The sequence below is a fragment of the Sceloporus occidentalis genome, unplaced genomic scaffold (assembly GCF_023333645.1).
Source record: "Sceloporus occidentalis isolate IW3139 unplaced genomic scaffold, rSceOcc1.0.p SCAF_9, whole genome shotgun sequence".
Classification (NCBI taxonomy): Eukaryota; Metazoa; Chordata; class Lepidosauria; order Squamata; family Phrynosomatidae; genus Sceloporus; species Sceloporus occidentalis.
In genome coordinates this window covers 19,010,254-19,036,793 of record NW_028316989.1, presented here as the reverse complement: position 1 = coordinate 19,036,793, position 26,540 = coordinate 19,010,254, and the positions used below count along the sequence as shown (strand labels likewise).

Sequence of the window (26,540 nt, the reverse complement as noted above, 5' to 3'; positions counted from 1 at the left end):
AGTCTTTTCCAGCACATGAATTATAAGCCTTCTTTGCCTGCTGATGGAAAAAGAGCAGAGAGGGGGCCAACCAGACCTCCAGCAGGAAGGAATTCTACAGCCTGGGAGCAGCTACCAGAAAGGCTCTCTCCTATGTCCTCACCAATACATCCCTGTGATGGTGGCGGGAGCGAAAAAAAGTCTTGACTTGAAGATCTCAAAATTTGGGCAGGTTAACACTGACACTCATAACATTTGTTATCTGCTTCTCTCATACTTCCTTTGTCTTACCCTGACAGCAAACAGGAGCTTTTGGGGCACAATGGAGGACATGGGTCCTTCCAGATGTTGATCTGAAACTCCTACCAACCCTATCATGCATAGCCAATAGTAATAAATGCCAAGATGTAATGCAACATCTGGAGGGCCACACATCTCCCATCTCTTTTCCAAGGGATAGTGTGTCAGGAGTGCAGCATGTGTCCCTCAGTCAGTTAGGGCCAGATTGGAACAACTAGATTTCAAATAGCTCCAAGCTTACTTCTCCTAGCCTGGCCAAGGTCCCACTACCTTGTGGATGGATAGAGACACATTTAAAAAGCAGGCCCAGGTGCTTGGGACCTTATTCTTTTTTACTATTCAACTAGATCTAATAATATTTTGCTGTGTTCATCTTCATCTTTAAGGGGGCTCTAAGGATTACTGCCCTTAGGGATAATATCACTTATGTTGTAGATGTTTTTTTTGGTGGGATGGGGAATAGCAATTTCAATTTTGTTGGATTCTAGGCGACTACGTCCAGAAGATCAAGTGCTTCTTGACTCCATAGTTTGCATTAACAGAACTCATAACTTCAAGATGCCTCTTCTGCATCAGTACGATTGTTACTGATTTTGATCAAGGTCTTGATAACATACAATATATCAAAAAGGTTCTTCAATATAGGTATTTGTGATATGACAATATCATACCCTCCAACATTTTACAGATGAAAACTGAGACATGTGTAGCAACATGAAGAAGTGGGCACAGACTTCCTGGATGCTGAAGATGAAGGCTAGGCGTATTAAATTTCACAAAGCTTTTTTAGGTAGCTCTGACCATGTACTGCATTGCTTGTAATAAAAAGTAAATGGGAACACATCTCAAATGTAAACTGTTCTCTTATAACCAAGATAATTATAAATTGTGATCAGAATGTGATCACGGGGACAAAATTATTAATGATAAAGACAAGTTAGGAGACACTGTGGCAGTTTGCTTTTGCTTGAGCCTACTGGGAAAGCCAAGCTTCTCACCCCTAACTGAGTGCAGACTTTTGCACTTAGAGTTCAGTTTGCAGCAAATGAAGTAGAGAGAGAAAATGGGAGAAAGAATGAGAAACAAGGGACATTTGAAGAATGGCTGAAAAAGTAGGATAACCGAGGATTAATCAGGACTGTCCCTGCCAAATGGGTACAAATGGAAGGTATGCAATATGTGTAAATATAAATGAATAGTGAGTTGATGCAGTTTAATATTTTGCAAATGACATTTATCTTTCTCCCTTATTCATTCCTTAGGAGTCAGTGTTTGCACTGAGCAATCATGTCCAACTTGAAAAGCCAAATTCAGCAGGTCAAACTAGCTCCTAACTGCCATTCTGGTGGTCTGAAAAGAACAGTCCCTAAAATATATTCCCAATATGGAATTTTCTTGTAGGAAATTCCACTTTTTAAGTAGAGGATTTTGAGTTTGAGGTTTTTGGAGCAGTGGTTCATCTGATTCTTATGAATTTGGATTCAGATTTAGTTTCTACCTCTTCTTTATCGTAATGAGAAGAAAAGGAACACTGCAATTCCTATAGTATTGCATTTTCTGTTATATCCCTGCCACACTTTGTCCTCACAGTTGTGGACATATCACTGTTGTTGCTGCTGGTGCTGTTGTGTGCCTTCAAGTCATTTCCAACTTATGGTGACTCTAAGGTGAACCTATCACAGGATTTTCTGAGGCTGAGAGGGTATGACTTGGCCATGGTCGAGCAGGGATTTGAACCCTGGTCTCCATAGTCATAGCCCAATGTTCGAACCATTACGTCACACTGGCCTCTTGGACAGATCACTAGGACTTTGATTTCACAGTAGCAGGACCATATGCACACTTGAACTGAAGTGCTGCAGTATGTAACATGATAGCCAGTTTGTGAGGACCAGTGTACTGTAGTTGAAATCCTAGGAAAAGTTCAAATGCACGCAGTAATGCCACAAGTTCCACTTGTAAAACACATTGTGCTTTAACTAAAAATTGTCAGCAATCTGAAATGCAAGCTTTTGCTTTTTAATTAGAAACTCGGCATTGCAGATATATTACCATGCCACTTAAACTAAGATAATTAGGCAGCCAAGGCAAGCCAAGGCAAAGGAATGAAAGGAATAACCACTTTCTGCTCAATTATTCTCATCATTCTCTGATCTGCTCTATGCAAATCCATCTCACACTTTAGAAAACTTGAAAGACTTGTTATTGCCTCATGTGCTTGCCAGATCAATGAGAATCCATCAAATTCCCCATGACAGATGTGCTTTACTGTTTCAGTCCTCAAGCTGCCCTCCCTTGTATTTGCCCTCCTGAGCTACATCCCAAATTTCAGTGTGCAGACTCTTTACCTGATGAATCTCATGGGAAAGAAGTTTAATAGCACATGCAGTCTTAGGTGGCATCTTTACACGTATAGACAGTTTGTATATACTTTGCTGATACAGTAAAATTATACATTACCCCTCCTTTGGTGCCCTATATTGGCTAAAACTGCATAGGCACAGCTACGCACAGAATGTGCTTTGGAACTATTTCTCGCACCTAACCTCAAAGGCCCAATCTGTTTCTTTGAGCCTGATCCTCTGTTGTCCTCTAGCGTACAGTTAGAATATTAGCTCTTGAGTCAGAAACCAGTGGGGGGGGGACCCAACTCCCAGCAGCCCTTCCGGACATGGAGTAATTCATTACCTACCTTGATTTCCACTTAAAATGTACTTTAACTACACTTCCAGCTACAAACCCTAAATCACCCTCGTGTTCACAAAAAGTCCATCATTTTTTATTTTATTGCACAGCGTTGGCATGACATAATCCTTTCCTGAGCGTCTTGGAGTGCTTTACGGATCAATAAATTACTTATCTGCACGTCAGAAGCACTGCATGCAAGGCCACTGCAGTTGCTTTGCATTCAGCTCGCTCCCTTGGAACAGTTCACATCTCCACCAGGAGCTGACACATGGGAGGGCAAGTTGGGGAGTAATCTAGAGAAGGAGGGGCAGATGGGCAGGTTGAGGAAGGGAGATCCTTGTTCTGCCAAGGTTGGTGCTCCAAGGCTTCGGCTGTTCTCTGTCTTCCTGGGATTTATTGAAAATACCTTTTCCTTCCTTAGAAAATAGTGGAGAGAAAAAATACCAGCTGGAATCCTCCTGGTGGTGTCTTAGACGTGCACAAGTTCATCTACAGAAGCAGTTTGATGTTTTTGTTTGACACAGAATGGTCATATTGTGTTCAAAATTCTGGAGTCACAGTTTCTCATGTAGTGACACTGTGCATTGTAACATTGACTTATAAGGCAAGCTGTGCAACTACCATATGACTTCAATAGAATAGACTTATCCATCTCTTCTTGATGTAGGATCTCAGGCTTCATTCCTTCTCCAAATCCCTCCCTAGGCTTGCTATGTCCTGTTTACATGATGCAAGGCCAAAACCTAGATAGTGTGTGGACTGTCTTCACAATGTGAGGACCTGAATCAGCCACCCACCTCACCCCAAATCAGCCTCCTCTCTCCGCAGCGACAATGGTCTACTTGTCTTGTCACATAGACCCCGAGAGCCACTACACACTGCTGCTGCAACTTGCTTTGAGGTCAAAACAAGGCACCCAGTGTTGATAATTTGGCTGGGTATCTTGTTGTGCCTTCAGTGGTAGTATGAGGTGAGGAATGGGGATTGTGTGGGAAGACAACTGCCCCATCATTACGGTGGCAAAAGAACAGGTAACAGAGGGAGTTAGGGAACAGAATACTCCAGAGATAGCCCAGAATATTGTGGCCAGTGAATGACTCATGCCTTCTTATGATGTGACTGATCAGATGTTGTGGCATTCCCATTCCTCTAAGAGCAAGCCGTAGCTTTTCATGATCTAAGCAGCTGAAGGTCAATAAGCCACATGAAGGTTTTCTTCTGGAATTCCTTGGTGTACTCCAGTATCCACCGTATGTTTCCAGTGTGATCCCTAGGGCCTCTTCCTTTCTTGAATCCAGCTTGCACCTCTGAGTTTTCTCACTCCAAGTATGGTTGAAGTCTTGGCTGCAGGATTTTGAGCATGACTTTGCTTGCATGGGAAATTAGTGCAATGGTACTGTAAATACTTCAATCTTCTCTCTCTCTCTCTCTTGTGTATAGGAATGCATATTAATCAGTTCTAATCTGTGGGTCACTGATTTGTTTCCCACATTTGTTCAGCAGATTTTAGTTAGAACTATACTTGAATCTGTCTGTGTGGGTTGTAGTAGTTCTATTGCTATGTCATCTGTTCCTGGTGATTTATTCTTTATTCTTCCCAATTGCTTTGAATGTGGCTTTCACTTTGCTTTCCAGAATTTTAGAAAGGGGTTCTGCAGACAATAGTTTGGGGGAGGATGGAAGAATACCTTGCTTTATCACTTAATCTTGTGGTGTGTGAGTAAACTGTATAATAAAGTCAATACGCCCAACCCAAATGGCTTCACAGTGTTTATTGACCACACATGATTTGGCGTGACTAGGCAATAATATAAACTTGTAAAAAAAAAGAGAAAGAGATGTTTAAATGTGAGATACCTGTTCTTCCTCCAACATTTTATTAAGTGTTATGCATGAAATTGGGAGATAGGTGCTGCTGATTCTGGGCTCAAATTTGGTGACACTAGCAAATGTTGCTAATATTATTTTGGGGGCTAGCTCATATCCACGAACAGTCTGTTGGACATCTTTTGGTTTTGTTGTTGCTTAGAAAACCAACAGTGAATTATCTATTATTAAGAGCTTTCAGAAACAGGAATATTGTCCCAGTTTAACTAGCTAATGGTCATCTTCTCTTTTATGTTGTTGCAGTACCTCCCAAGATTGTTGAGATCTCATCAGACATTTCCATAAATGAAGGTGGTAATGTCAGTCTCACCTGCATTGCTACAGGTAGACCAGACCCTACAATCACTTGGAGACACATCTCACCCAAAGGTAAGATGCTCTGTATGTGGAAAAAATGCACTATGGTACAGGAGTATCTTTTTTCTTTATGGTGATTTTACTTCCTAATGAATTTGGCAAATCTTGGTTGTAATTATATTAATAGTTTGAAATATTCAGTCTAGCTTTCTTCCACATGGGACCCAAACCAGCATACATGTGGTTTCCAAGTGGTGTCAAATCCAGACATAGAGCAGACTCAAACTTACTTACCTTCATCAGCATGGTTGCATCACATGCTTTGAGAACTAGTCCTCTGTGCCTGGGATTTTACTATAGTTTTAATGGTGGTGGAAGCAAGGATCTGTTGTATCTGTTGTCCTAATCTGATGATCACTGTGCATATGGTTGTCCATTTTCTAGGTTTTTCTATGCATATCTTTTTATATGTCTATGCATTATTATGAACTGATCCTAGGCTTCTGGACGTTATCACACTCCTTTCTACTTGCATATGTAGCAGGATTATGTAGCTATTCATTCACTCCTTTCCATGGGGTGACTGATGTGCAGGAGACACTCCCATACTTTGCAATGAATCAATGTGCCCAGTTTAAATATGTGGGAGAAATAGCATACTGTAAAGCAAATCCTTGAGAGCTAGCATGGTGTTGGGGTTTGAATGTTGAACTATAACACCAGAGACTAGGGTCCAAATCCCATCTTGGCCATGGAACTCTGCTGGGTGAGCTTCTCAAGCCACACCTTCTCAGCTTTAGAGGAAGGCAAAGGCAAACTTGCTCTGAATATTTTTTTGCCAAGAAAACCCTGTGATAGATTTGTATTAGGGTTCGTAGAATCATAGAACTGTACAGTTGGAAGAGACCACAAGGGCCATCCAGTTTAACCCTCTTCCATGCAGGAACTCTCAGTCCAAGCATCCTTGACAGATGGCCATCCAGCCTCTGTTTAAAGACCTCCAAGGAAGGAGATCCCACCACACCATAAGCTGGAAATTACTTGAAGGCACACAACAACTACTAGATCTTTTCACTTGTAGATTATTATTATTATTATTATTATTATTATTATTATTACACTTTATTTTTATAACACTGTAGATATACACAGATGATAATCTCCATTCTTTCCTATGTTCCCATCACTCCATGTGAATACTCTTCCTTTCCTTGACAAATTGTACTGTTGTTACAATAAACCTCCCTTACGGAAAGCCCATATACCAACAGCAGTCTATGCTTCCACTTACTTTCCTCCACAGCAAAAGTGGATACAATAATAATAATAATAATAATAATAATAATAATAATGTTTATTTCTAGCCCGCTTTTCCAAAGATCAAAGCAGGTTACAACATGGATACATCGAACATGGATACAATATAAAACATACCAAGTTAAAAACATCATTAAAAACATTCCAATAAAACATTTGCAATTTCCAAAAATAAAACCAGAGAAACAAACTAGCCGAATAGCAACTGTATAACGGGAGAGAAAACAGATGTCAAGACACATGGGGGAAAGCTTGTTGGAAGAGATAGGTCTTAAGTTCCTTCCTGAACTGGTCAAGGGAGATGACAGAGCGGAGGTTGTCAGGAAGGGAGTTCCAGGTCTGCGGGGCCGAGACAGAAAATGCCCTTTGAGAAGACGAGATATATCTCGTCTTGGGAACCCTTAGCAATTGCTTCCTGACCGATCTAAGAGTGCGGGGCGGATTATATGGGGAGAGGCGGTCCTCCAAGTACCCTGGGCCCAAGCCATTTAGGGCTTTATAGGTAATAACCAACACCTTGTATTGAGGCCGGAAGCGAATGGGCAGCCAATGTAGATCTTGCAAAATAGGTGTTATATGGCTGGTCCTGGAGCTACCAGTGACCAGCCTTGCTGCCATATTCTGCACTAATTGAAGCTTCCAGGTTTGGTACAAGCGTTGCCCCATGTAGAGTGCATTACAGAAAGCCAGCCGAGAGGTTACCAGAGCATGTACCACCGTTTCAAGGTCCCCCCAGCCCAGGTAGGGTTGCAGCTGGCGTATCAGCCGAAGCTGATAACAAGTGCTCCTGACCATCGCATCCACCTGAGATGTAAGGTAATCCTCCACTACTTTGCATAGCTAGCAATCCTCAGTTTGGATGTGGGTATACTAATGGTGGGCTTTATCTGCATGAATTGGCAAAGTATTTTTTAAAATGATTACCATTTCAGAAAGAAATGTTCAATAATACCTGAGTTAGAAAGATCAAAGCAGCCTGAAAGCACATAACAACAAGGGAGTAAATCCTATTGATTAATCCAAATTGTCCCATTGAATCAATTGCTGAATGATGAGTGAACTTGTAGGTTATTCTCATTGATTCAGACCTATTTGTTCATTTATGATTATAAATCATATAGCTGAATGTCCCTGCATGAAAAATGATTTAATGCCTGGGACAAAGCCTGTAGTCTAGCTTCCTCTGTAATACTCCACTTCCCATGAGCAAGGAGGCATTTGTTTGCTTCTTGTTTTATTTGTAGGTGAACATCCAAAACTGTATCCATCATACTTGAATTCAGAAATGGTCAGGTCTAAGGAAGGGCTGTACCATCTATTCTGAGCTGTTGGTTTGAATCAGCTCTGAGTTTAAGGAGAAGAAATAAAAGAAAAGCAGCATCAAATCAAAGCTCAGACTCAAACCAGAATACTACAAAAGATCAGGACTCAATAGTGGGTTTTAGAAGAGTTGTCAGAATTGCCACCAAAGTTTGACTGATTTGAAATTTCAAGTTGGATTTGGAGATCCATGCTTAAAATATGTGGGATTTTGAAGGAAAATAAAATTTAAAAGGGATGTCCAGGTGAAGAAAAACAATCAATCTCAGTTGATTTTCCGAAACAAACTACAGTGGGTCCTTGTTATCTGCTGGGGTTTGGTTTCAGGACCCAACATGGATATAACAAAATGCATGGATGCTCAAATCCCATTCAATCCAATTGGCATAACAAAATAGCGTAACAAAATATGACACTTATATAAAATGGAAAATCAAGGTTTGCTATTTAGAATTAATACTGAATATTTTCTGAATATTTTCAAGCTGTGGATGCTTGAATCCATAGATAATGAATGAATGAATGGATTAATTAAGATTATTCTTAACTCGCAATCCAAGTCAAGGGAGAGGTTGATGGGACTGTAAAGTTTTTTGGGGGGACAAAAACAGCAACTGGACTGAACCACTTCACAATGATCTTGAGAGCATTTTTGGAATGAAGGGGAACCTTTGACATTTTGGCAGATGCCACCTCCAAACTAGGCAGGTTGACTGGGGAAAGAGGCCCTATAGGAACTGATCTTCAAGGGTGACTGAGCTGCTAATACAGACTATGTAATCTGGACTGGAAATCTGTTAAAAGCTGCTCCAGTAAATTACTTAACACTGCAGGAAATTTCTGATTAGCTTGCTCTTCAGCCCTTGGTGCTTCAGCTGTTTCCATAGCAGCTAAATCCTAAGTAAAATGGAGACATCTGGTTCAAACTCAGGTAAAGCTCCCTTCGGGGAATGAAACCATCTGGATGACAGCAGAGGAAATATCCTTGCAGGAAGTGAGCAACAACAGCAGTAACACCTAAAAGTGTCACGTACCAGCTGGAGCACAAGCCCATGTGTGGTAGTCAGGACCTTGGATGGTCAGTTAGGGAGCAAGTGGCAATAGGAAACAGGTAAAGAATCAGATTGGAATTAGATAAATTGAAACAAAAAGGAAGATGCGTACCAGGGGGCAAAATAACCCCAAACAAGTCCAACCACCACAGTGTGGTCTGTGGTGATATCATTAAGCAGTATGCATTAAGTACCAGCCACAGTGGCTCACAGCTTGTCAACTAAACACCTAGTCTAACCCCATATATACTGGTTCAGAAATTAAGATTTAACTAAAAGGGCTATTGCCAGATCAAGGTGAAATGAGGGGATTAATAACAAATAAATAATATAATATAATATAATATAATATAATATAATATAATATATTTATATTTAGCCTTTTCCCAAAGGAATCAAGGCAAATTACAACAGAAATGATAATAAAACAATTAACAATATTACAACATAGAATAAAAATACAAAATATAAGCAACAGTCACATTATACTTATGATTTCTCGCCTATTTAGGGAGATGCAGTAAGAAACCTTTAATCTAGCCTACTTGCTTCCTAACCGAAAGTGAATGCAGAACAGAGTGGAGGGTCAGTTTTGATGCCACAACTACTGGAAGAAAACATTAATTGATTTAATACATATACTCCCAGAGAGTCCATTGCCACAAAGAAATCAATTAAGGAGCTTATCACTCAACTTTTTGAATTGCCCCAGCTTTCTGGGCTGGAGCCAGGGCGAGAGATGGAGGCAGGGATTATCGCTCACTAAATCACCATTGAACCACTGGCCACCATCAGCCCAGGTCTAAGCTGGGTCCCAGCCATACTCTGCCAGCACTTTTTTTGGACCCAGGCTAAAAAGTGCTATTGGAGCCTGGCTGGGACCCATCTTGGACCCAGGCTGATGGCAGCGATTTAGTGAGTGTTAATCCCCACCTCCATCCCATGTCCCAGCTCCAGTGGTTTTAAAAGGTGAACGATAAACTCTTTAGCTTAACAAACCATACCGAGGTGCTGATATCATAGGTGAGCTGAACAAAGCTCTTTCCCTTGCCTGGAGCCTACCAAAACTGGAGAATTTGCAACCTCATCTCTTTCCTGTAGACTTGGGACCAGGCCTTGAGACCTATCAAATCTATCCCAGTGTATATACAGTGTTTCCTATTCTAAATTAGCAACATGTGTGCTTATCATTATTGACATGATCAAAATAATTGGGGCTGGGGGGGGGCAGACATTAAGTAAACACTTATTCATAGCAACAACATTACCTTTGCTGCATTCACCATTTCTTTTTAACTTTGTGGGATGAATGTTGTTCTAGTATCAGATAGGTTCTTTAGAGATGTGACTACTTAGAGTGTGCCAGACTGTACCCTGGGTCACCCCACATACATTTCTGTCTTCTCATTGCAGACAATCAGGTTTGGAATTGTTTGTTGTTGCCTTCAAGTTATTTCTGACCTATGGCAACTTTACAGTGAACCTATTACAGGGTTTGTTTGTTTTGCAAGATTTGTTCAGCCTCTACATTCCACTGAAGCTGAGAGAATGTGACTGGCCCAAGGTCACCCAATGGGTTTCTATGGCCAAGAGGGGATTTGAACTGTTCTCTCCAGAGCCATAGTCAAGGCTCAAACCACAGCACCATCCTGGGTCTTTATCAAGTTTAGGATACCTACCCAGAAAAGCTAGATGTCCCATTTTCTACCATGTGACTCCAAGCCATTTTTGTGCATTGTACACATAATATTTTCTACACTTGTTCCCTTTCAAAAGTACATCACTCTAAGAGGTGTGCTGCAGATGAGAATCATTACTGGAGAGAGGGATATTAGAGAATGTTGTTTGACTCCCATTTTAAAGCAAATCAACTTAATTTGCACCTCCCACAGAAATATGCAGGTTGGAATTCAGGTGTCCTTTAGATTGCTCATTTCTCTGAATTTTATGGTGCAATTTTTCACTCAAGGATCCATACAGAAATGCATATGGTGGTAGAGGAGAATGCATCCAAAACTGTGTACTTTGGGCGAAAATATGTATAATTGAAATGGAGGGCTTATATCTAAACACATCTGAAAATGATGTGGAGAAGAAATAGACTATCCATACATCAATCCCTAGTTGAAGATGACATGTATATTATTATTGGAACAGGGCTAAATTGTACGACAACTTGAACACCCAGCCTTCCTATATCCCTGTCAAACCTGATATCTGATTGGCCTCTCAGGCACAAAGAGCAAAGATGGGGTTCATATGTTAGGACTGTAAAATCATGGGTATCTGTAGCCGTCCTAAATCCCTCCACTTGAGTTGCTCGGCTTACTGTTGAGAAGATAAACTTCCAGCAGATGCTGTCTTCACCGCAAGTGCTGTGGCAGCCTGCAACCGATCTCTCTGAATGCTCAAGGCCCTTAGGGCCTGAAGACCCTGCTGTGCCTTTGCGTATGTCTCCATTGAAGGGTGGCTTCTTTTCTAAATCCCTCTAGCTGACAACTAAAATAGAATCAAACTGATGGAGAAGGGAGTAGTAGGCATTGTATGTGTGTGTGAGAGAGAAATTTATTCACTGGACTGCTGGGATGCAAATCTTTGCTTGTTTTTACATGTAAGAACAAATGTTTTCTCCTTGCTGGTGGGATTATGAGAGTTTTGTACATCTTTCAATTATGTTTGTTTTTCCATTATGTGTGTATGGAAAACAAATTTTTGCACAATTATTTTTGAGGGGTTCATACTCCATCAAGCTAATTTTTATATGGAATGCACTGTTTTCTGCACAAAAAATGTTTCCCCTCCATTACAAAATATATATATTTGCACAAACTTTTTTTTTTTAAAGAAACGTTCCCATGTATGAATGATCTTGTGATGGTTGACCATTTTCTTGCTGGGTTGCCTTAATATGTCAAGACATCCTTTCTTGTTTGGGACAAGAACATTTGCAAGTGCAGTATTATTTAGCTCCGTACTGACACGGCATTCTCAGTCAGAAGGGCCTCAAATAGCAGGAGAGATACTCTTTCTGAACTCTTCAAGAGCTGGAGGAAAAAACACTGAGTTACATGGACCAATGGTCTGGATCAAGGCCAAGCCACATGTTATATGCAGCTGTTGGTTTTTTCCTCCCTTTTTCACTTGTACCAAATGCAGCCCTGAGGCTGTGAATTTCAAAGGAACAGATGTGATGGAAGGGATGCTTAACCTCCTCTTTCCTGTACATTTCCCCCACTCAAAATCTGAACCCAGACTTCTTTCTTCCAAGAGGAATAGATTTGGATGTGTCTGTATTTTATTTCACATGAAAAGCAGGTTTAAATTTTTTTTTTTTGGGGGGGGGGGGTGCACCGAAGGACAGAATGGAAAGAGGTAAATAGTTTCTTTCCCTCATTCTATCCTTCCATTTGAACTGATGGACTTATCCTCTCTGAATGCTTGCTCTTGTGCCTTTTGTACTAGTGACTGTGGCAGCATCCTGTTGCACTCAATTTTCTAGATTAATTACATATCGCACAAAGAAGTATGTCCTTTTATCTGCTCTTCTCTGGCTGTTGATCACTTCTTTGGGATGTGCCTCCATCCCCCATCATTTCTAGTGTTTGGAGGCGTGAAAATGCAAATGGAAGAGAATATTATTGAATTATAATTAATAATTATGAAGAGACAGAGGCACAAATTCTATGTATGATTTCCTCTGCCCTGTAGTTTGCACCCAATGCAGATTACAAATACCCTGGGGAAAGATCTTGTTTTTTCTGTATTCTGTCCAGCCCCTGGAATGCCAATGCTACTATAAGAATGATAGCAGCAAAAACAATTCTCAGTGCAGTCAAGAAAGAGGCTTATTCCTCTCTCAGTGCAAAATTCTGCCATTGCCTCTGTGGTAGTTTGACCTGTCTCATGAGTTGCCACCTGGTTGAGAAGCTGATTTTCTTTTCTTCGTCAGCTTGGGTATGGAAAGCTCTAATTGACAGCATGTGTTCACCTAGAGCTGTGAGATGTCATGACATCGAATGCTACGAGGCATGAAGTATGTCAAGATGGCCTGTGTTGACACCCAACAGGGGCATATTCAACCCAGCGTGTGAGCACCCAGCAGATATTATTGATGTGGGAGTCCTGTGAAGAACTGACATAATTTGAATGGCAGGCCAAAGATGCCTTCCTTTGCAGTGCCAGGTGAGCGGGAGGCAGGCAAGTGACATGGTGAAGGTCATAAAATAGAGCGGAATGTGGGAGGCAGCCTGAGAATTTCTCTTCCCAGGTTGCAAAGCTTTTTTCCCCCCTCTTTGCCTTCTGCATGCAGACACAGACACATCAACCCACTCTTTCTGAGCATCACTTGTTCAACAGATCTGGTATTGCTCTATAATTACTTGGTTTCAACTGTCGACCATTCAATCTTTTAATGAGGTCAGAGGTTCAAAAAGTCCATCACACTATAGAGGCAAGATATGCAGAGTTGCTAGCTTGAACTTTAATCTCCAGTTCCTTTGGTTCATAGGCCAACCTGGCCCCAAACCCTGAGGACCAATGATGCTCAGGTCTTTAGAGCTTCTGGGAGCATCTGACATTCTTTTTCTCTCTCCCATTCTTTCAGCAATTTTACCCTTTTTTGAGGAGAGGAGGGAAGGTGCTTCAGTTCATGTTAACTATTTGTTAGATATGTAGCCTTCCATCCAATTCCCTTTATGTGAAGTTGCCACAGGTGGTTTTTCTTTAGAACTATGATATTCCCAGTTAACAGTGAATTATAAATAGAAGTAATGGGGGAGATAGAGGGAGGAGAGAAAGAGAAGTATGGTTGGGAAGAGCCAGCCAGTTCAATGCATGAAATGATGCAACCAATGTAATTTATGGCTTATTTTGGTTGCATCATATAGAATCAGGCAGAAGAGATGGTGAGATGGGGTTGTGGAGGCAATATGTAGATGGACTGGGTTGAATGGAAACAAAAGGAAATGGAGGAGGTTCATGATGAAATGGGACTTACTGGTTTCTTGCCATGGGGCTCAACTCTGTTCATTTCTCAGAATGACATAAATTCCAATATGGAAGTGGGGTAAGAAAGGTTTGTGTACCTACTAATTCTCTCCAGACCTTGCCTGGAGACTGTTTTGGATAGATCTCTTTGGATAAAGAAAACAGTGTCTGAGGTTCTAGTACTAGAAGTTAAGAGTGCATGCTTATGGTGGAATGCATATAAGTACACTGTGCCCTCCTTTGGGCTCAGTGACACAAATCACAACCTGAGGAGACCCACTGAATAAATTGTTGAATGGTATGTCAACACTTATGTAAACCCCGTTTGTTCAGTGTGTATACTCAGGCCTGTTACAGACTGCCAAAATAAAGCTGCTTCAGGTCTCTTTGGAGGTATGCTATTTAAATGATGCATGGGTCCTAAGAGTCCGTAGGTCATGCCAAAGCCACACTCCATTCCTAAGCACTGGAATGCAGCTTTGGTGTAGCTTCCGGATTCTTAGGGTGCATGCATCATTTAAACAGCATACCTCCAAAGAGACCCGAAGCAGCTTTATTTTGGCAGTCTGTAACAGGCCTCAGTTAGGCCCTGGGTTGAATCAGGTAGCCACTGAATTTAGACGAGTGATTTTACCAGACAATATGAAGTAGGTAATCAGCCAGGTACTGTTTAGTCAACTCAGGCCCCATATACACTATGAAATAACCCAGTTTAGAAACCAGGTTATTGCCCTATCATCCAGATTTGCACCGATTGCACTCAGTGCAGTTTGCCGGGGGGGGGGGGGGGACAGCCAAAAAGCCCATCTAAACCAGTGCATTTGGCACCGGATCCCTTAGTGGCTCTTTTTTAAAGAACCACAATGATCCTCATCTGCGATAGTATGCGTAAGCTATTGGATCGATTCGGATCATACAGCCACTGTTCAGGAAATGGAGGCGCCTCCATTTTGATCCGAAATGGTGGCAAATGGGAACTTCAGACCAAATTTAAATGCCACTGAGAGATTTTCTGGCTTAAATCATAGTGGGAGTGGTGAATTGATTTCAAATTGATTCACAGATGCAAATCTCTCTGAGCAAAAAACATAAGTGTGACTGGCCTATCAGCTGATTTTTGACCTTGCCTTTTTTAAAACACCAGTGAGGGTTGCATAATTGTCAAAAGGCCATAATTGTAATCAAATTATATATGATACTAATTTAGGCTTCTGAAGATCACTTCTTGTAGGTTATGACCCTCCAAAAAATCTTTTAATTGTATTCATTTGACTGCCCTTTGAGAAGCAAGTTCTGCTGTATTGGCACCTTTCCTTTGCAGCTATTTCTAAGCATTGACCACAGATATTTAATCCATTTCTACAGAGAGCCTGATGTCAAACAATCTTGTTGCCTTCTCCATCTATTCCTGGCTTCTCTTCTCCAAGTGTCCTTCCCATCTATTGGACTGATGTGGTAGTTAAACCCATACTGGTTCCCTAGACACCCAGTGCATGGTGGCTTTAAAGGACAATATATGCAAGCATTTCTTATGCTTGGTGTCTTTTCACATTTTGGAAAGCCAAAATAAGGCAGTAAGCATTTCTAAGGAAATTTTAGCCATGTGCATAAGCCGGCACTATCTTGATGTAGATATGAAGCTGATTTATATGAACTTGGTTTATTCATTCATATAGGTCAATGGTGTCTTAAGTCAGTGGTAACAATCATATAGGCACTGAGACAGATAAGGTCCTGAGCTGGGAGTAGATCCATGGGGTCCTTGTCCTTGCAGACCTTCACAGTCCTTGCAAAAAAAAAAAAATCCAAAACAATATACACTAAACAACTTTTCTGTCAAAAAAGCTTCTTGGGATGCAGTCTTGGGCTTAGCATGTGCCCATCTAAGATGAGAGGTAGCAACTCTCTGAAGTGTTGAAGCTGGATCTTGCCCAGCATTTTGTCCATATACAAATGGGGGAAAAAGATTAGGAAACATCTTGATGATAAGGTGGCAATGTGGCACTGCAGGGTCTACTTCTTTGGAGGTTTTAAAGCAGAGGCTGGGGGTCATCTGTTGGGAGTGCTCTGATTGTGTATTCCTGCATGGCAGATGGGTTGGACTGGGTGGCCCTTGGGATCTTTTCCAACACTACTATTCTATGATTCTGCAATTGTTTTCTGCACAGAAAAAATGTTTTCTATGCAGGAAATGCTGTTTTTCTATGCTAAAAAAACACATACCAAAATTTGTGCAGAATAAGTCCCAAACGGCACAGATTCTTATCAGGCCATTATGCTCCTTGACAGGGTTTTCTAACATTCAAGAAGCATGTTTTTCAACCATTTTAAAAAAGAATTCCCTCCCTAGCCATCCTTCTTGGCTTTGAACTATATTGACTCCCATGCTCTAGGAAGATTGTAATTAAATATGTCTTCCATATTTCAGATGCCTAGGTTGCATGCTCTTGAAGCTATGACTGTGAGAGCAGACACATACTTTTGCTGTTACTTTGCAAGATTCTGCAGGAAATGGAGCAAATTTCAATGTAGCCAATGTGTTACTGGGAGGTGGGAAAAAAGCCTGGGAATATCCCCTTTCTGTCTCCCCACCACCACCAGATCTTGCTTGCCAAACAAAGCCTAGTCTTGAAAATGTGCTTTTTGCAATAAGATTGTTCTGCAAAGAAATCCATTCCTAGGTGTTGAAAATCATGACAGTCAGCAGTTTTCCTTCTCCTTGTCATGCTAAGTATCTTCAATGATTGTGCTCCACATGATGAGCTTTGCTGAGAAATAGGCAGCACAGGATTGGAATGAATTGTCTGCTGATGAATGTGATTGTTGACAGGCAGAATAATGCATAGAGATTATTTTATTATTTATTTCATGGAGGAGGATTGGAGCAATAGAGAGCAATGGCATGTCAGGCACCACAGTGTGTTGGCGATGGAAAGGAGAATCTGTGCAATTGTTTAAGATAAAGAAAAATTTTCTCAGTGACAATAATTTGTGGTTATGGCTCTTGTCAGGTCTATATACAATCCTTCCCGCACACTCAGGTCCTCTGGGAGGAACGTACTACAGCCAAAGAAAACCAGGCTGGTGGCAACTTCCCAGAAGACCTTTTCAGCCACCGCTCTGAAAATGTGGAATGACCTGCCAGAGGATATTCGCCAAATTACATCTTTAGAGGCCTTTAAAAAGGCAATAAAGATGGATCTCTTCCGGCGAGCCTTCCCAGACTAACCTCCAAAACGAGAACCTGTACTGCTCACCTACCCTCTGTCTCTCCCTATGACCACTCCTGTAAATATTTTTCCCTGCTCCTGATTTTAGCTGCATTCTCTATGCAGCTGGGTGTAATGTGTGATACTGCTACTGTTATTATATAGTATGATGTTTTATTTGTATTTTAGCAGAAGGCGGGAGGGCTAGAGGATTGGGATCATGTTCTATTGTTTTTAACTGTTATATTGGACTGTTGTTATCCGCCTAGATCCTCGAAAGGAAAAGGCCGGATATAAATAAATATTTTATTACTTATGTATTGATTTATCATTATATCCACCACATTTAAATAATGCAGAAGTGATTTTGGGTTTATTTGTTTTAAAATAATAATAATAATAATAAACCCTGGCAAGTGGGCATACTCCCCAGCATTTCACATATGATGACCAGGATGTGTGGCCAAATAACTTCAGAGTATGATCAAACAGTTTGCTTTTGTCTAAGTCTACAGGGAATTGCAGGATTCTGCCCTCTTTTCTTCCAAATGATGAAGTAATGTGAAAACTACTTTTGCACTTTGAAATCAGTTTGTAGTAACTGAACTAAGCCAAGGATCAAGCAAGAAAGTGGGAAGAGGAAAACAAAACCAGGACATTTTTTAAAACAGCTGAAAAAGTGGGACAATTCTGCCACACTGCAGAATTAATGGGCTTCTGTGATTTTTAGGTTGTTGTGGCACCAGAGCTCTCTGACAGAGAAGGCTAGATAGCTCACAAAACTACAAATCCCAGAATCCATAGCAGTGAGCCATGGCAGTTAAAGTGGTATCAAATTGGATTATTTCTGCAGTGTAGATGCAGCCATAGCCATGGAATATCAGATTTCAATGAGTTCTTGCAGCACCTTTCAGACTGTGCAAAAGAAGGTGTAACATGATCTTGAAGAAGTAGACCATGAAGTTTATCACACCGGGGTTAAAACGTTCCCCAGTGCGTTCTAATGTGCCCGTGCGGGGGTGCGCAAGGAACATGACGGGAATGCGATGGAGCCAAGAACCCCATTTTACCGCACACTGGAACACCGCCTTTGCCGCCGGGCGTTCCAATCACGTTTCCGTTGCGTTCCAGAGGGTGCCATTTCTGGGAACTGTTTCTAAGCATCCCCAGAAATGGTGCCCTCTGGAACTCAACGGGAACACGATTGGAACACCTGGCGGCAAAGGCGGCATTCCAGTATGCGGTAAAATGGGGTTCTTGGCCCCATCACATTCCCGTTATGTTCCGTGCGTGCCCCCGCACAGGCACGTTAGAACGCACTGGGGAACATTTTAACCCTGGTGCAATAAACTTTCAAGTTTATGCAAACTCATGCTACAACTTCTTTCACACAATTGGTCTGAAGGGGACTGTAAGATCTCTTTCCCTACCCATAACAAAAGTGTAACCACTAGAAAACCCCTTTCCCTGATTCTGAAAGCCTCACCTGATAGAGAGGGAATGACTTGAATCAAGCTTTCTGAAGACGTTGGTTAGAAACCTAATTGAATGAACTAATGTGGTCCCTATACATACCCTGCAACATGTCACAGATCAAAACTGAAATGTGGCTGACCAAACAACATCAGAGGATGGTCGGAAAGATGTGCTCAAGATACAAGAGGCAAAAGTTATTAGCGGGCAAGAGCAAACAAACTACTATTTGAAGTGGAGAAGCACTGAAATTTGTATACAGAGTTGAGGAAAGCCTATAAAAAGGGAAATAAAGAAAAGAAAAGAAAAAAAGATCAGTTGGTGCACTACTTGGTTCCTAAATTCCTGTGGATATGGAAATGAGGTGGTAAGTTCAGTTTTAACGATGGATGATTGTTGACGGACAAAGACAGCAAGGAAGCTGTTGCGTGCAGGTAAGGAGAATAGATGAATATGGGAATCAGAGAGAGATGTGATGAACAGGTCAAGGGTGCCTCTATCAGGATGGGGGATAGATAGTGTTGAAATGTGTGTAGTGTGCGAGGAAACCATTATCTCTGTTCAAGACATTGCTGATAAACTGGACAAAAAAGACCTATATAGACCAACCCCTGGGCTTTCCACTCCACCAAATGCATCTGAAGAAGTAGGCTCAAGTCTATGAAAGCTCATGCTACCAACTTCTTTCTTTCATTTATTCTCAAAGGCGCTACAAGACCTACTTCCATACTGGACTTTACTTCTGGGCTTATATGTGTATGCCTCATCCTTGTTGCACACATTTCTCCATGAAATATGGTTAAGGCCATGTCTCACTATCCTTCACCACTGAGAAATGTCACAGGCAGTATCAAAAGTATGTTTGCTGCCTTTGCAATGTCATTGGGTCCACTGCCAAAATCTGAATCTGGATTTTTTAAAAAGAAAAGTGAAATTTGTTTTCAAAACAAAACTGTTACTATCATTTTCACATCATTCTTACTTCATCTGTTTATGTGTGCAACACCCCCCACCCCCCTGTGCTTTTCTCCAGTTTAATGTCTCTTGGCTTCTGTGATATCATTTCACTCTAGGTGGCTAGGCGACATAAAATTCTTGCCTCTTTGTAGATGTCTCTTCCATTTTCTCACCACATGACATCTCTTGTCAATGCTGAGATGTTCTCTCACATTTTGGGTAGGAATGGAGGCCTTTGCTTTGCAGAAGCCAATGTATGATCGAGAGGCTTGGCTCATTTGTTCAGCAGATGAGAACTTCATCTTCCTTCTAAGAGCCAAGCCACCATCCTGGGATCCAGCTAAATTAACTGAAGCATTTCAACAGGCTCAAATCCTGTCGGCAACTCAACCGTCTCCTTGTTTACTGTTGAAATAATTACAGCTTTGCCATAATATTAGCTCTGAGCCGTGACTCCATTACCATTATCGCTGGGATATTACCCATTTATTATCTCACAGCAACCCTGGAAGATGAACGCTAGACTTCGGAGACCAATTGTTTTACAGCAGACGGGATCTTGGTGTGCATTGTTTAATGAGGTAAACTATATTATAGCCAGCATTAATTTGGCTGCAGTGCACTCCACTAAATCATGCTTTAACCTGTAAATCTGCCATGGTTTCTGATGTGCGCTTAATCAGAGAGGGCAAGAGGGAATCTTAGTGATAGAAAGAGAACAGGAAAGGTCAATTTGACAGTGGCTCTTATGTCTGCAAGGCACCAGCCATGGCAAGAGGCCCACAAACAATGTCAATGACATTCTCTGCAACTGAGCGTACTTCCGTAACAGTGCTCCATAACAGCATCCTATTAAAAGTGCTTTGAGCTCACCAGTATTGCTGCATTGCATTGACTGTGAAATAGGAAGCAAAAATGTAACATAACAAATGAGACCAAAGAAAGAGTGGGAAGCAAAACCTTCTCTGTCAGCCAATTTACAGTATTTTGTTTTAAGAAAGCAATTTATTTTCTTGAAAAGGGAAACATTTCACCTCATTTTCAAAAGAATGTACAAGAGAAACATACAATAGATAGATAGATAGATAGATATCACTGCATTGTGGTTTTTTAAAAAAAGACAAAGATACAGTTATTATACAGGTTGATCCTTGCTTCTCCAAAATGCTTGGAACCAAAAGTGTCTTGGATTTTAGATTTTTGGGATTTTGGAATACCTGTATTTGTACAAACCTACAGACTGAGATAGCTTGGATATGGGATCCAGGGCTAAAGATAAAATTGCATTTATGTTTCATATACACCTTATGCAAATAGTCTGGAAGTAGTTTTATATAACTAAAATATATATATTTGTGCATCATCATCATCACAACAACACTTATGCTGAATTTCAGGGCATGCTACTGAAGACTTTCAGATGCTAAAAGACTGCTAAATAGGAATTGGGGGAGGGAAGGAAAGCATTTTCTTTCAGTTCATTTTGTAATTTTCTTCATATAAATTCATTTAAAAAAATCAAAGGTATGACAAGCCAAAACAGTGAGATTGATTAGGCTTTGAGTCCTTAACACTTAAGAGTCTGGTTTCGAATTCCTGCATAATGAGCTTTGTTCATGATGAATTAGGAATGGGAGTTTTCTTTTTCTTTTTTTCATTTTATATAACAACTACTGAACTTTCCCCCTTGTATTTAACAACTACTGAATTTGGCCAGTGAAGAGGTGAGAGAATTTTCTTTCATTTCAGATTTGTAAGGATTGGCCTAATTCAGGACATAAAGGACTTTTTATTTTATTTTATTTTATTTAAAAAGGAAGAAACTAAAACTCTTAATATTAGTCCATTCCTTTGTCCCAGATAGTCTCCTCTGTTCTTCATCTATGGCACATGCATTGTGTCCATATGTCCCTCCAGTCCTGTACATGTTTGCATAGGTGGCTTACAGTATGAGGAGGATATTTACTGCTTAGAGGGAACATCAGCAATAGAAAGAAACAGAGAATAACATGGGAAGAAAATGTAATTTGGTTTTCTGATTAGAGTGGTTTAGTAGGCGCAGTCCCAATATAGTTAGGGTGAGGAACCAATGGAATGATATATGATGATGATGACAATCATGATGACAGAACATGCATTGTCCCCGGTTTGGGACAGTGCAGCTTACAACAATTAGATAAAAATGTGCAGTGTGCAAAAGTTAAACAAAGTTTAACTATCCAAAGATTAAAAGATTGTGGGAGCCCTGGTGGCACAGTGGTTAAAAGTCAGTACAGCAGACACAAGGTTGTGAGTTCAATCCAAGGGCTCTAAGGTTGCCTCAACCTTCCATCCTTTCATAGGTCGGTAAAATGAGTACCCAGCTTGTTGGAGGCAATTGGCTTACAGATTGTAAACCACTTAGAGAGTGCTGAATTCTCTGATAAGTGATATAGAAATGTAAATGCTAAATGCTAAAAGCAATTAAAAACATAAAGGATTTTAAAAAACCCAGCATGAGAAAACCCAGGCCTGAGACAGATGGGCCGAAAAGTTGTGGCGACGCCAATACACGGGTTCCGGACCACACAGCAACTGCATGGTCCAGAACCCTAGTATATAATGGCAGCCTGATGGTGGCGGCGGCGGCCCCGTCTGCACGGCCACTGCCATTTTGACTTAACGGACACATAGTATCCTCACATTGTGGCGCGTCTGTTACATCATGAGTGTGCCATTGGCACAGTCACGATATAACCCAGGTGCTGGTGAAAGAACCCGGAAAAACTGTGTTCTTTTTACTCCGGAGGGACATCGCACAGTCTAGTGGCTGCGGTGTCCCTCTGGAGTTAAAATGAGCTCCTGCAGACTGCTGTTTTCGGGCAGTCTGTACTGGGCCTTAGTTTGCAAAGGACTGCTGCAACAAGAATATATTCGTCTGTCTGCGGAAAGATCATAAGAAGGGTGCTGCTCTAACCTATCTGGTTAGAGAGTCTCCAAGTCTGGCAGTAGCCATGGGGAAAGTTGTCTCCTGTGTTCCCTTCAGGGGTACATGTGAGGGTTTAAGGACACAGAGAAAGGCCTTCTCTTGTGTGAAAACATTGGCAGATTCATATGAGTGAAGATAGCCCCTCAACTTAATGACTTGACTTGACACAAGTTTAAGAGCAATACCTTTCTGAGCTCTCTACCTGGAATTCAAGCCAACAGCAAGAAGGAGTAGTGAAATATCTATGATGCCTAGATAACTCAGATCTTGTAGTCTTTGAAGCAAGAGCTGTCTCTTTCATGCACTGTGTGCTTCTGGTTGCAGGGAGAATGACTGTGTCTTGGTTTGCCTTAGGCTGGCAGGTTTTTGAGATAATCATGCACCCCGACATGGAGCCACAACTGAAGAAGGCTTGCGGCCGCCTTGAGCAAAGTAAGCAACAGATTCCATTTCCCATGTTTTCTACCTGGTTGCTCAGCTCAAAGCCCCTTTGCTTCGGTATCAAGCTTGAGAGGTTAATTTAGTCTCAAAAGAAAGGTTCTCTTGAAATCAACCGTGTTATATTTCCTGGCATGAAAGAAGCCTTGGATGGATTTTGTGCATGTGAGTTTGTGCGTTTTGAGAAGAAAGAAGGAGAAGATTTAGGGGTAGACTGGTCCTTCCAGACTGTCATATTCTCCCCCCCCCCCTTCCCTTTTCTTTTATTGGCTTTTTTTAGCAGTAAAGATGCCTGCAGGATAAAAACAAAATCTTATTTCTTCTGTAAATACAGAAACTATTGCACCTCTGCCTGGCTTGCCCAGCTCTGGGCAGCCTAGGAAAGGCTGGAGACAAGAGAATCTGAAATTCAGGAGATCTCCACGCAAATTAAAACCTTTTATCGGGCTCTAATAGCTGTGCAAACTAATTATATTTTGGCCAAACTTTGCCGGCGACTCCCCCGAGGTATTATTATAAAATTCTGAGCTGCGGAAGCGCGTCCCCATTCTGTCAACACTAGGATGCTTCAGCTGCAAAAACTCTGCTCTCGTTCATTTCAGCTTCTGTGATGTTTTGTGATTTTTGCATAAACTCTAGTAGTAGTATTTCAAACTGGGTGGGGAAGTGGGGGGGACACAACTGTAGCAGGTGGCTCAGGTTTTCTTTGCATCTGAGCCAAAGGCGTAGCTGACTTTCAAAAGAACTGGAGTTCAGCTGCAGGTGCAATTGGTAGTGGAAGTCATTGATCTACTGTATTGATTTTTGTTCTGTCAGTCCAGTAATTTGTGCTGCTCTGGAACCTTTGATAACAATACAGAGTTTCTCCTAGTCTCAGTATTTTGTCCATTTAATGAAGAATATATGAGTGATCATTCTGGATCACATCACAGTCCTTATAACCAAGTCAGAGCTCCATATCCACAGATTATGCACCCACAGATTAAACCATCCACCACCATTCCCGCCCACAAAAAAGTCCAAAAAGCAAATGGTCCTGGGACCGAATCCCAATGGTTGCCAACTATACTTGATTGTTATATAGCTGTTAAAAGATGAGACTGTCTGAAATATAGAGGTGTCATCTTTAGTATAGTACCATAGGCATAATGGAAAAATTGGAGAATTAAGGCCAGACATATGAATGTAAAGCCCTGGGATTGGATGGGTAAATTTATAAATTTTGCTGCCCCCCCCCCCACATTTTTAAAGTCCAATGTTTTCTGTCCTGAATATAAATTAATTTGCAAATGTTGGTAAATTCTTATTAGAAAACAAACTGAAATGTGGTTGATAGCCATATTATTTGCTGAAGAACCCCACTTACTTCTCACTCCCAGCTGTTTAAATAGTCCAAGTCAAATGTCAAGAAAGAGAAGTTGATTGTTTATGGGGAGAAGGTGGAACACAAAATTGTTTCTGCCTCTGCCTCCTGAGCCACCATTTTTTACCTGGCTCTGTCATGCTCAGCTGCTATTTTGCAGTTGTCTCTTGTTGATGGACCTCTTCATTAGTCTGAAAAATAAAACAAAGTCTGCCCATCCCTGCTGCTATAGCTAGCCAAGAGTGTGCTGGTAGCAGCAGACTGTCATCTATCATCAAAACTCAGCCTGGTTTTGTTTCACCCTCTTGACAGACGGTGAATGGTATAGTGCATCGGTGGTTCACAAACTTTCATCTCCCAGATGTTTTGACTGTGACTCCCAGATGTTCCAGCTGGCATAGCCAATGATTAGGGATTCTGGGGGCTGGTCAAAACATCTGGAAGACTAAAGGCACTATCCTATGTTATGTAGACCAGAACCCTGTTAGTGCAGTGTGCTCATGTTTGCACTTTTTCCCAGCTTATGCAATGGAGGCAATGGTAGAGAGACAAAATATGCTGTCTCTGAGTAGCCTGTTTCTGCAGTGCCATGGGAGATTATCACACACAGTTTTTAAACCATAATTATAGTTGCAAAAAAACCATAATTATAGTTGCCTTTGGTGATATTTACCACACAACATCACCTCCAACCTGTAGCTGCTGTGTCTCCCAAATGTGGTTGGGTATCCCTTTTCATTGATAGGGAAAGCTCATCAATATACAGCAGTCCCAGGACTTCTCAAGCACAAAATGTCACTGCCATGTCAGTTGTGATATTGGTGTTATCAAAGTCTCCTCTTCTCCTTCTGTCCCACCCCCCATCGCTATTCCCAAGCAGATTGAATTTATTTATTTGTTTGTTTGTTTATTTCCTTCTCTTTTTTTTTAAAAAAAAAGTCTTAAATTGCTTTAGCATAACTTTGGAATTGTGTTAAAAATAAAATAATGATTTTAAAAAATGAAAAACATGTTGCGTGGGGCATAGGACAGGGAGAGAGGGTTAAGGAAAAGTATGGAAGACTTCTGCGATTGCAGAAACAGCCCCTGTCATCCGATTGAAAAGATGTGTGATACTGACTGCTCACAAACCAATATCTTTATGTTTTCTTTAACTACCATGATTATGGCGAGAATGAGGCTCATGTGATAATGGTCATGATGTTTTCACAGCCATAGCTCTCATGGTCTTTCCCCCTCCTGCTGACACCAGTGTAGTTATACACACATAGCACACTAACAGGATCTCAGCCTTTGTTTCCTCTCTTGCCTAAACCCACTAGTTATGCTACTACTATGCTTCAAAGATAATATGCTAGCCATGGTGCCAAGGATCCTTTTCTGTCCTATCTGAGGTCCAAAACACACTGCAGAAATAATCCAGCTTGAGACAATTTTAACTGCCCTGGTTCACTGCAAGAGAATTGTGGGAACTGTAGTTTTGTGAGACATTTGGTCTTTTCTGTCAGAGAGCTCTGGTGCCACAATAAACTGCAATTCCCAGTATTTCCTAGCACTGAGGGTATATGAAAATATGAGTGAATATGCATATGGATGAAGATCCATGCATTGACTTTGAATTAAGCATAGAAGGAGAATAGGAACAGCTATATAATACCATCAGTGTATAAAACACTTACTGTTTGTTTTCACTTTGTTTTGGTCCTTTCTTTACTCAGTGCATGGGTGGACGTCATTAATATATAATACAAGTATATGCACACATACATGTGCATGCACACACACAGAAACACAGGCACAAACATAGATACAGAAGGTAAATTGGTTGTGCTGAAATAACAAGAAGGCTGGGATTCTGTTGTTTAGTCCCAACTAGAATAGAATTTTTGAATCTATTGTTGAATGGACAGTCAACATGTAGCTAAATCAAACTGAATCTATGGGTTTACTCTAGTTAGGACTAACTATAGGATATAGGCCACTGAATGCTTAAAGGGAAATATGAACATTACTAGTATTGAATCTCCCCCCTCCCCCCGCCCAACTCCCTAGTTTTGTATAAGATTGAACATGGAGCTGAAGAGTGGTAACTAGACCGATTTCAGAAACTGACCCCACATTTAATAAGTGTTATTGGTTAAAACACTTCTTCAGCTTTCTCTTTTCTACCAGTAGATGTGTGCCTACTTGTTTACCGGGGAAGAGCCTGCCCTTTATTTTCCTTTAGCACATATCTACAGCTGAGCTGAGAGTTGGGAGAGTTCTGAGTTCCTAGAGAGAAGCATCAGCAAGCAAGATCATCCCTT

At 41.1% G+C, this 26,540-nt stretch overlaps 1 protein-coding gene across 8 annotated transcripts in view; it reads left to right on the top strand.

Annotated features, from left to right (window-relative positions):
• NTM (neurotrimin) overlaps window positions 1–26,540 on the top strand; it is a 950,706-nt gene that overhangs the window by 822,478 nt on the left and 101,688 nt on the right. For all 8 annotated transcript variants that reach the window (XM_089537558.1, XM_089537557.1, XM_089537560.1 and 5 more), the window contains exon 4: window positions 5,098–5,223. In XM_089537558.1, coding sequence (XP_089393684.1) covers window positions 5,098–5,223 — 126 coding nt within the window. The remainder of the gene's footprint in view (window positions 1–5,097; window positions 5,224–26,540) is intronic.